Below are 11,067 nucleotides of genomic sequence, written 5' to 3' on the forward strand. Positions count from 1 at the left end.
TGAGGGTGGGAATGCAACAGAGCGACCCTGAAAGTGACCAGGGGCATCTCCAAATATCATGCATGTGGTCACCCCTGGCTCACAATCCCGCTTTGAGGAATGGATCTCACAGATTCTCTGGCAAAATACAAACAGACGTTTGCAGAAGGCTCCTTGCTGAGGAAGCATGAGGACACACCCCCACGGCTACGGTGGCTGTGGCGTTAATGACAGGCCCACCTGCCACACTGCCCAAAGCGAGGAGCTTCCAGAGAAGTCGCATGTTGCACTGTGCTAACCAGGAAAGGGGAGGGGGGCTGTACATAGTTCACTTATCAAGGGGGGGGAAGGAAAGTCCATTAAAAAAATCAAGTGTTTCTTCCACAGGAGTGGGGGCAACAGGGTGGAGGGCACATGGATACAAGCTAGACTTCCCTAGGACATCTTATTTTATGGATGTGATGGATGAGACTTTGTAATTATAAATTATAAAAACTAGAGAATGCAAAGCTTGAAAATTGAAAGCAAAAAAAAATCACACCCATTAGGATGGCTATTCATTAAAAAAGAAAGAAAAAAACCAGCAAATTAATATTGTAGAGGATGTGGAGAAGCTAGACCCCTTGGGCACTGCTGATGGGACACCATACAGCAGTTCCTCAAAAAAATAAACAGAAGTACCATTTGATCCAGCAAGTCCACTTTTGGGTGAATACCCAAAAGAAGCGAAAGCAGGCACTCAAACAGATATCTGCACACCCATGTTCACTGCACCATCTTTTTTTTTTTTTTTGGCCGTGCTGTGAGGCTTGCAGGATCTTAGTTCCCCGACCAGGGATGCAACCGAGGCAAAGGCAGTGAAAGCGCCAAGTTCCAACCACTGAACCACCAGGGAATTCCCTCACTGCAGCATTACTCACAATAGCCAAAGGGTGGAACAACCCAAATGCCCATCTACGGATGATGGATAAAATGTTTACACCAATGAAAAGTAAAGTGTGAGAGTATCTTTACGACTTCCAGGCAAGAACGGAATTTTTAGAACACAACGCACAATTCTCATATTGTGCAGAGAAGTCCATGAACAAATTTAACCGCCAAAAGACTAAAGAACAAGTGCAAATCAATAAGGAAACGATTGTTCAAAAGCCTGAGCAAAAACGCACGTATGTGTGCACAGGAGATACACACAATTTCACTACCAAAAAAAAATAAATAATAAAAATCGAGCAGCATCTGCATCAGAGACTAAGTGAAACGCGAGGTCCATCTCCATTAAGCAGAACATTTACAGAAATGAAAAGACGATGCCCGCAAAGACCGCAGTGGTGAGCGCGCACGGTCCACACAGCCCGGACGCGGGAGAGCGCCGCGGACCAAGGGGAAGAGGGGCGCCGCTGGGACTGCGTAACCACCACGCGGACGCGGGACACGGACCTCCGCAGGGACCCGCTGGCCGGTGCCCCGGGCTCTGCTCGCCGGAGGGGAGAGCGGGTTTAGTAACAATTCCTACCCCTCCCGAGTGGGCGGCGGGGCTGGAGGAACCGAGGGCCCGGCAGCCTCTCGGGACCAAGGTCCGCCCGGAGGAGCCCGACGTCCGCTGGACCCGAGGACACATGACGCCCCCGCCCCGGCGTCTCCCATACTCTCGCCGCCACCCCCGCGTCTCGCTGTCTCTCGCCGCCACCCCTCCCCAGTCCCCCTTCCCCTCCCCTCCCCAGTCACCCCCGCCCCCCCACCCCTCCGCCTGGCGCCCAGAAACCACGCGGGAGACACGGGTGCTGGCGGCCGCGGCCGGCGTGATGCACTAGGCGGGCAGCAGTCCGCGCGCGCGCAGCTCCAGCAGCGGGGCCAGCGTGTAGCGCAGGCGACGGATGGCGGCGTCCGAGCCGGGGCGCATGAGCCCGCGGCGGAGGGCCGAGGGGTTCACCAGCGCCAGGCAGAGCAGCGGCAGCACCACGACGCCCAGCAGGAGCAGCAGCAGCGTCTGCAGCGAGCCCAGCGCCCACAGCCTGCGGACCACGACACACCGGCAGACGGGTGGTGGCGGGGCGCCGGGCACACCCTGGACCCCAGACTCCAGCGCCGCGCCCGCCGCCGGCTCACCTGATGCCCGCCGCGCCCGCGCCGCCGAACAGCCGCTTATCCTGCGGGGAAGAGGGAGCGACATACAGCCCCGCGCCGGGGAGCGGTGGGGCGAACCCCCTGGGGGAGCGGGGCCCGTGGGTGCGCGTCGCTCCTTGGGTGCGCGTCGCTCCATGGGGGGCGTGGCACTACGGGGAGGGTCCCCTATGCGGGCGTGGTCCTTGGGAGGGCCGTCCCGTGGCAGGCGTGGCCGCCCAGCGGGGTTGGTATCATGGGGCGGGTCCCTGGGGGGGGGGGAAATCCCTGACGGGGTGGTCACATGTGTGGGGGCGGCCCCGGGGGCAGGTCCCGGCTCCAGCCCGTCCCTGCCCAGGCCCGCACTCACACAGTCCGCTTTGGCCACCTCCTCCATGAGTGAGCCCGCGCAGCCCTGCCCCCGGCGAGGCTGCGACTCGCACCTGTGGAGACAGGCATGGCGATGTGCCCTCTGTCCGGCCCCACAGTCACCTCCCCACACCCGACAGTCCTAACCCCCTTACAGCTCCAGGCCGCCCTGCGAGGCGTCCAGCGCAGTCGCCGCCTCCATCACCTTCCCCTGCAGCTCCTGGAGGGGGTGGGAGTGAGGCCTCACACCTGGGAAGACCTTGGTGAGGCAGGCCCCGGCAGCTCCGGGGGAGGAGGCCGCAGTGGGGTCGGAGGTGAGCGGCTCTCCGAGTGGAAGGGGGCGGCACCTGCAAGACTCCGCTCTGCTCCTGGAAGCTGGCCCAGGCCTCCTCCGTCCGCTGTGCGCTCTGGCATGAGGGGAGCCCTGATTAGACGGGGAACTCAGCCCTCTCCACCGTCCGGCGCCTGCCCAGGCCCCACCCACACCCCAAGCCGACCCTCCCACTGAGTACCCGGCTCCGCCCGCACCTGCCGCAGGGCCTCCGCCTGCCTGGCGTGCTTGGCCTCCACCAGCTCCAGTTGTTTCTTCCGGAGGATCCAGGGAAGGTCAGGAGCCCGGCACTCCCCGAGCTCGCCGCGCCAGACCCCGCCCCACCGCCCGGCCAAGATGTTCATGCCCGCCCCCGCCCGCACTCGCCCTCGCCCTCGCCCTCGCCCTCGCCCTCGCCCGCCCTCGCCCGCCCTCGGCCCCAAGGCCCCGCCCCCAGGTCATCAAAGCCCCGCCCACACCAGCGCTCCTGCCCTCGGGGCCCCACCCAAGCACCTGCAAAGCCACCAGTTGGGTCCCGAGTTGCTGCTCTGCGCGCTGCTGACTCAGTTGTTCTCCTCCGTAGTAAAAGAGCTGGGGGTGGGGCTTGTGAGGGCGGGGTTTGCGGGGCTTCTGGGGGGGGGAATTATCCTGGGAGGCGGGGACGCGGCGGAAATGGGGGCGGGGACTAGGGTGGGGCTTCCTAGGGGAAGCGCGAGACGAAAGCCGTCTCCTGAAGGTACCTGGCTTGACAGCTCCTCCCACTGCTCCTGCAGCTGACGGTTTTGTTGCTCCTGGACGGGATCGAGGGGGCGGTCCGGGCCTCTCCGAGGTCCCCGCCCCCACCGCAGTCCCCGCCCCATTAAAGATCCCTCCCTCTCCACTGGCCCCGCCCACCCAGAGCCCCGCCCCGTCCAGGGTCCCACCCTGCTTCAGGCCCCGCCCCACACAAGGTCCCACCTCGTCCAAGGCCCCTCCCTCTCCGCAGGCTCCGCCCCATCCAAGGCCACTCCCCCTCCACTGGTCCCGCCCATCTAGAGACCCGCCCCGTCCAAGGTCCCGCCCCCACAGGCTCCGCCCCATTTAGGGCCCCGCCCCACCAGATCCCGCTTGTGCTGCTCCTCAGCCTCCAGCAGCCGGCGCGCCCGGTCTGCGCGCTCCCGCGCCGCCTCGCTCGCCTCCCCGCGCAGGGCCCGCGCCGCCTGGCTCCGCCGCCGCTGCAGGCTGCGGAGGGGAAACTGAGGCTCCGCGGTCCGGGGTCGCTCCCGGATGCCAGCCCCCTCGCGGTGCCCCCGCACGTCGGCTCGGTCCCAAGGCCCGGGGCGAGGTGAGGAGCAGCCCGCACCTGCGCTCGCGCTCGCTCAGGTCGTGCAGGCGTTCTGTGAGGCTCTCGCTCTCGGCCTCCAGCCCGCGCACCAGCTCCTCCAGCTCCTGCTTCCGCAGCCGCCCGTCGCGGTTGTCCTTCAGCAGCTGCAGCAGTAGCTCCTGCGCCTCGGCCATGCCCCGGCTCTGCCCGCCGCCGCCGGACCCGCGTCACAATGGGTGGAGCGCGGGGCGGTTCGGAACCGCTGCGCACGGGCAGCCATCGGACCGCGCAGGCCGGTGGGTGCTCGCACCTGAAGCAGAAGGCGAGGCTGGCTTATTCCCGCTCGCTGCCGACGGCACTGCGGACTGAGAAGCCTCCTGTGGGAAAGAGATCAGGATCCGTAAACAGGTTCTTGTCTTTGGACCCAATGATCCCACTCCTGGGAACTTAATCTAGGAAGAAAAAAAAAAAATTCTTAAACCACAACGTGTTAAGTGGTTCACTCAAGTGGGTAGTTACAGTCATCACAAAGAGGACACCACTGTAATTACTAAAATAATGTATTTTATGTGGCATGCATAGAGATATGTCTAGTGAAAAAAAGAATATGATTTACTATGTATGCTGAAATAACTAAGATTGTAATGTACACGGATAAGATCTTTAAAGGAAACAAGAGAAAGACAAGCTATTTCATTGGTGAAATTGCAGGTAAACTTGTCCTTTTAAAGTCGGCTTTCATTTGGCCAATTTAGATTATGAAGCTGGATGCAAAAGTCCTAAATAAATTATTAGCTGACCAAATCCAAAGGGGTACATTGAAAAAAAAAAGGTACATGAAACCAAGCAGACTTTATTCCAGAGATTGTTCAAGATCAGAAAATTGACGTCATTCACCACATGGACAAAAGAGGGAGAACACCAGCTTCAGTAGAGCATTTCAGTAGGAGCAGAACGCGGGATAGAGTTCCTCATCTGTAGAAAATTGAAAGAGGGATCGAAAGGGACTCTAAACTGATGAAAGCTGCTTAGTAAACACAGTAGGGGGGCAGTATTAGCAGCCTTCCCGTTAAGATTTTAAGAGACAAGAATGACCCTCCTGCTCAGGTCTAACAGTGCTGGAGGACCTGCAATGAAGCAAGAAAAAGAAATAGGAAAGTCTGAGGAGTCAGCAGATACAGCTGGGTGCCTACCATAAAGCTGCCCCTCCTGCACTGCTGGTGGGAATGTAAATTGGTGCAGCCATTTTGGAGAACAGGACGGAGGTTCCTCATTGAAACTAAAGATAGAGTTGCCGAGACTTCCCTGGTGGCACAGTGGTTAAGAATCCGCCTGCCAATGCGGGGGACATGGGTTCGAGCCCTGGTCCGGGAAGATCCCACATGCTGCGGAGCAACTAAGCCCGTGCACCACAACTACTGAGTCTGCGCTCTAGAGCCCGCAAGCCACAACTACTGAAGCCTGCGCGCCTAGAGCCCGTGCTCCACAACAAGAGAAGTCACCGCAATGAAAAGCCCGCACACCACAATGAAGAGTAGCCCCCGCTCGCCACAACTAGAGAAAGCCCGTGTGCAGCAGCAAAGACCCAACGCAGCCAAAAATAAATTAAAAAAAAAAAAGAGTTGCCATATGATCCAACAATCCCACTCCTGGGCATATATCCAGACAAAACTCTAATTCGAAAAGATACGTGCACCCCAATGTTCATTGCAGCATTACTTACAACAGCCAAGACATGGAAACAATCGACACATGACTGGATAAAGAAGATGTGGTATATATACAACAGAATACTACTCAGCCATCAAAAAGAATGAAATAATGCCATTTGCAGCAACATGGATGGACATAGAGATGATCATACTAAGTGAAATAAGTCAGAAAGAAAGACAAATACCATATGATATCACTTATATGTGGAATCTAAAATATGACACAAATGAACTTACCTATGAAACAGAAATCGAGTCACAGACATAGAGAACAGACTTGTGGTTGCCAAGGGGGAGGGGAGTGGGGGAGGGATGTATTGGGAGTTGGGGATTAGCAGATGCAAACTATTTTATATAGGATGGATAAACAACAAGGTCCTACTGTATAGCACAGGGAACTATATTCAATATCCTGTGATAAACCATAATGGAAAAGAAAAAAATAAAAAGGTGCTGGTGTGAGTGCCCCCCACCCCCCCTCCAGCTCTGCGGCTTGGTTTCTCCACCTGTAAAGTGGGACTGTTACCAGACTCCCTCATAGAGCCAGGGGGCCAGTGACTCACACGGCTGAGGCTCTGAGCCTGGCACCATTACTGGTTCCAGCGCTGGACGTCCAGCCCCAGATGGTGGCGCCGAGCTCCTGAAAGTCTGGTCCAGACCGAGATGTGAACCCTGCGAAGCACCATCTCATCGATAATTTTTGTATTAATTACATATGAAATAACGTGAATATACTGGGCTCGATGACACACTAAAATCTGGCCCACTTGTTTCTCTTTCCAGTTTCCTGTGGCTCCTGGAACACAAGCTCCAGTCCCGTGGGACAGCACTGCACCCCCGGGGGCCCCTCCATCGCCTCACAGCGTCCCCGTGACCACACTGCGCCCGCTGCCTAGGCGTCCTGATCCCGGTTTACGTGGGGAAGCTCAGTGACGACAGGTCGCCAGGCAGTGGCAGCTCAGGTGCCCTGTCCCCGCGAGAAGCTGGGCCTGCATCCAGCTCTCACAGCGGTGACATTGGCCACCCCCTGGGTTGCTGTTCTGCAGCCTCAGAGGGTGAGCTGAGGGGCGCTTTGACCCCTCCCCGCCCCTGGTCTTTAGGAGGAAACTCTGCAGGGAAAGCCCGGGGCTGAGGAAGCCTCCGGTGAAACCCAAGCCACTTCCCTGGCGGTGGGGGCAACAGGAGCCATGGAAACAGACCCCCGGCTGCGGTGCCCCTGCCCTTTGCTCCCACTGGACCCGCTGGAAGCACCTGCCTGTCTTCCCACCCAGCCTGCTGGCCCTGCTCTGCCCCTCCCCCAGGACTCAGGTTCAAGGTCCTCTTCTCCGGGCCTCCCTCCCCACCCACCCAGGCCCTCACCGAGGGGCACAGCCCAGGAAGGGGGTGGTGCAGGGCCCCCAACCCTGTCTTCAGGGCTGAATGCAGTGGTTGCACACTCAGTGCATGGTCGGGTGAGGACATCTGCGTGGTGCCAGGAGCTCAATAAATGTCTGTCCAATCAGAGAAAGAACAGTTATAAAATCCATGCCTGTTGTGCACAGCCCCTTTTTTTTGTATTTGAAACTTGTAATTTTTGCCTGATAAGAGAAAAAAGGGGAATTCCCTGATGGTCCAGTGGTTAGGACTATGCGCGTTCACTGCCAAGGGCATGGATCCGATCCCTGCTCCAGGAAATAAGATCCTGCAAGCCTAGCTGCACAGCCAAAAAAAACAGAAAAAAGATTTCCATAAACCACGATGTATCAAATAATGGCACAATGGCACAGAGTCCCCCCAGTGTGGGCCCGCCTGCCAGCCCCCCACCGTCTCCCACACCAGCCACAGGGAAGCCACCTCAGTCCCATAAACAGACCACGTGCTCTGATGCCTCCACACTTTGCATGCACTGTTCCCCATCCGTGGGCAGCCCTGCCTGAGCGCCTGGTGTCTGACCAGCTCCTCACAGCCCTTCACCAGCCTGTTTAATGGTTAGACGTTGAGTTACCGTGACGGCAGGTCAGGTGATGAGCTGTCTCATTTGCAGCCCCCGCCTGCAGCCCCACCTCCTACCAAGGGCTGGAGGCCGGTCGGCGGCTGCCTCCCCACCCCTACTCTTGAAGACTGAGGTCTGCATTCCTGTCAGCGGACAGGCAGTGTGGGGACAGGAAGAGGAATTCTCAGAGCGTGCGCTGACGGCCACTGGCATGAGCTCTGCCCACATCCTGGAGGCACCCCAGGGCCCAGGGATCACTGCCTGTAGCATCACAAAGTGGGCAGCTTCTGGGGATACCCCCAACTGACTCCCCGGGGGGCACACTGCGAGGGGCGATGCCTCAGTGAGGAGCTTGTGACCCCAGCAGGTACCTGCTGAGGGCAGAGGTGGCCTGTGCCCCGAGGCAGGAGAGAGGGTGCCAACGGCGCCAACACGGACAGAGGGTCACCCGGGACCCCCACAGCCACCCGAGGCTGCACATGGCAGGTCTGTGTGACCCATGTGGGCTGAAGCATGTCCCCCGGAATTCCTACGTTGAAGGCCTGCCCCAGCATCTCAGAATGTGACTGTGTCTGGAGATGGGTCTTTGGGTTGGACCCTAACCCAGTCTGACCAGGGTCCTTGTAAGGGGAAATCTAGCCACAGACACACAGAGGGACTAACAGACGGGGACACAGGGTGATGAGGGCGTCTACGTGCCATGCAGAGGCCTCTGGAGAGAGACCACCCGGCTGACACCTGGGTCTCAGACTTCCGGTCCCCAGAACCGTGAGGAGTCAACCCCATGCTCTGCCCCCAGCCTGGGGTCCTTTGCTACATCGGCCGGATCCCCCACAGCCTGCCTTCCCCCCACTGTGAGGGAGTCCTGGGTGGCCCCTGAGGGCAGGGCAGTGGTGGGAGGGTCACCCGGCCCTTCAACCAGGGGTCAAACCCAGACTGTCAACTGGCATTTTTCAACTGTGGTATAATTGACACATAACATTAGTTTCAGGAGCTCAACATGATGATTCCATCTTTATGGACATTGTGAAATGATCACCACAGTAAGTCCAGGTAACATCCTAAACCACACAGTGACCAGAAAAAAATCTACCCTCAGCCACGTTCCCACGTGCCCCGCGAGGCAGGGGGCCCTGGAATCAGCAGCAGCGACATCCTGGAGTGTGGAGACTTTTAACGACACGCTGCCCCACCCCCCACCCCCCACCCCGGCTTCGCGGGGAGCCGTCCAAAAGCTTCCTCTCCATTTGCTGAACTCAGAAAAGGACCTTCCAGAAGGTCTATGGAAACATTCCACTTTGGGGCTGCCTCCTGTGTGAAGATGGGAGCAGCCTCTGGCTCACTCTCCTCGAACTTTCCTTTCTTCCCTCCCTCCATCCCTTTCTTTGGACGCCAGGGCACCCAGAGCAGCTCTTTTCCTGCCCGACTCCTTTTCTTGGCTCAAACCACCTCCACCGCACAGGATCAAGAACAGCCCTACTCAGATGGTTTTCAGAAAGAGGCACATTTTAAACAAAACCTTTATGAAAGGAAACAGCGGCGCCTACAACTCAACCCCATCCTTGACCTCCACCCACAGAATGACTCCCTAACCAGGCCCAACTCACTCAGGCTGCGATGGAGTAACCCCTCACCTCCCACCTCCTCCAGTGATCCGCGCTAAGAGGCGTGAGGCCTCTCCTTGGCGCCTCCGTCAAAAGCACCACAGCCAACTCCGCACACGGGGAAGCGGTGCTCATTCCCTCCATCCCACCTGCAAGACGAGTGCGATGAAACCCACACACCCTAGGTGACGGTTGGACTGGTTCCAAGTAGCTTTTTAGGGTCTCATTCTTAAATATGAACTGCCAAGGCCACCCAACATTTGAGGAAAAGTCTTTAAAATTATAGAACAGGATAAAAACAAACCAGAAGTGGATCTAAAAGGGAACTAGATACAATGCAAGGAACAGTAGAAAGTGTCAAAAAATTACAGTTTCCTTAGAAAGAGATTACATCCAGGAAAAGAGAACAAAATGCAACAATCAAGGAACAAACAGAAGAAATAAAATTTAAAATAACCGCTAACACAACAATTGTAAATCAACTATACTTCACCTAAAAAAAAGTTGCTAAGATGCTTTAAAAATCAGTAAGAGTTTACTGAAGGGAATGAGCCTGCAGAGTAGAACCAACCCATCACCTGCCCAACGATCAGAAAACCATCTAAATGGAGAGATGACACCAAAGCTTCCAAGGAGGAAATCAGGTCACACACAGGGGACTGGGCTTCTTCTCACGCTGGAAGGTAGAAGCCAGGGGAGCAACTCCTTCAAACTTCAGCAGGAAAATGACATCCAATCCACAATTCTATACCCAGCCAAACTACCAATTCCGTGTCATTTAAAAGCATTTTCAACATTTTAAGTCTCAAGAAACCCACTTCCCATGTGTTCTTTTGTAAGGATGGTACTGGAGCAAATACACTACCAAACAAGCGTGTCACCCAAGAAAAGAACACACAGGAGCCAGAAAACAGGACTTCTGTTGCAGGACAAAAAGGCAGGACTCCAGCCCAACCTGTGCAGAACAGCAGGCGCCAGAACAGACAGTGTCTGATTCTGTGGAAAACTGTACCGGGAGGCATTTCACAGAGTCAAAGGGTGGAGAAAGAGGCTCAGATCAAACTGAGCAATTAAAAAGATAAGATCGTTATTAAACCTCAAGAAAAATAAGAAGGGCCAATACACTAGTTGGCCCGGCAATAAACAAATGTACATGGTGATAACCATTATGGCTTGGCCAATTGCACACTGCACCACGGTTTGTAAATGCAATTGAACGGGACATGGCCACACCCGTCTGCTTACACCCTTTTTGGCTGCTTTTGCTCTGTGACTGCAGAGGTGAGTCACCACAGAGACTGAATGGCCCACTTACTATCTGGCAACCTTACAGAAAAAGTTTGCCAAGCCCTAGATCACAGGAAACATCCGATAACTATTTGCAGGGGTAGGAGGGAAGGGGAAGAGGGTAGAGATGAACTGAAATGATCACCTGCTGTGAGGCTGGACTCTGGTTGCCTGCACAATGTGGGGATGGGCTGGGAAGGACGAGAAATCTTTTTTTGTTTTAAGCCTTTTTAAGAGCCATTTGATTATTCAAACTATGTTTGAGTATTGCTTTGATATATCAAAAAAAAGAATTTTAAAACAATTGAACAGAACTTACTGAGATTTAGAGCAGCAACGCCCATGTTCTTCTCGGGGCTCACCTGCTGCAGCCCTGTAGCTGCCTGGATGCCTGCAGTACATGGAGTCCGGGGGCTGAGCTGGCTGACCAC

At 56.3% G+C, this 11,067-nt stretch overlaps 1 protein-coding gene across 4 annotated transcripts; it reads right to left on the reverse strand.

Moving 5' to 3' along the window:
* Positions 1–1,718: 1,718 nt before the first annotated feature.
* TMEM191C (transmembrane protein 191C) lies at positions 1,719–4,290 on the reverse strand. 4 transcript variants are annotated; one of them, XM_061169984.1, is made up of 10 exons: positions 4,101–4,290; positions 3,856–3,979; positions 3,499–3,549; positions 3,272–3,349; positions 2,977–3,033; positions 2,796–2,855; positions 2,604–2,668; positions 2,450–2,522; positions 2,086–2,126; positions 1,719–1,991 (listed from the first exon to the last, which is right to left on the reverse strand). In XM_061169984.1, the coding sequence occupies exons 1-10, from the start codon at positions 4,253–4,255 to the stop codon at positions 1,787–1,789; spliced, it is 909 nt and encodes a 302-aa protein (XP_061025967.1). In that variant the 5' UTR covers positions 4,256–4,290; the 3' UTR covers positions 1,719–1,786. The 4 variants fall into 4 exon arrangements, with proteins under 4 accessions (XP_061025967.1, XP_061025966.1, XP_061025968.1 ...); XM_061169983.1 differs by having other exon boundaries at positions 3,272–3,388; XM_061169986.1 differs by having other exon boundaries at positions 1,838–2,044; positions 3,272–3,388.
* Between the last annotated feature and the right edge of the window lie 6,777 nt (positions 4,291–11,067).

The sequence above is a fragment of the Eubalaena glacialis genome, chromosome 15, assembly GCF_028564815.1.
Source record: "Eubalaena glacialis isolate mEubGla1 chromosome 15, mEubGla1.1.hap2.+ XY, whole genome shotgun sequence".
Classification (NCBI taxonomy): domain Eukaryota; kingdom Metazoa; phylum Chordata; class Mammalia; order Artiodactyla; family Balaenidae; genus Eubalaena; species Eubalaena glacialis.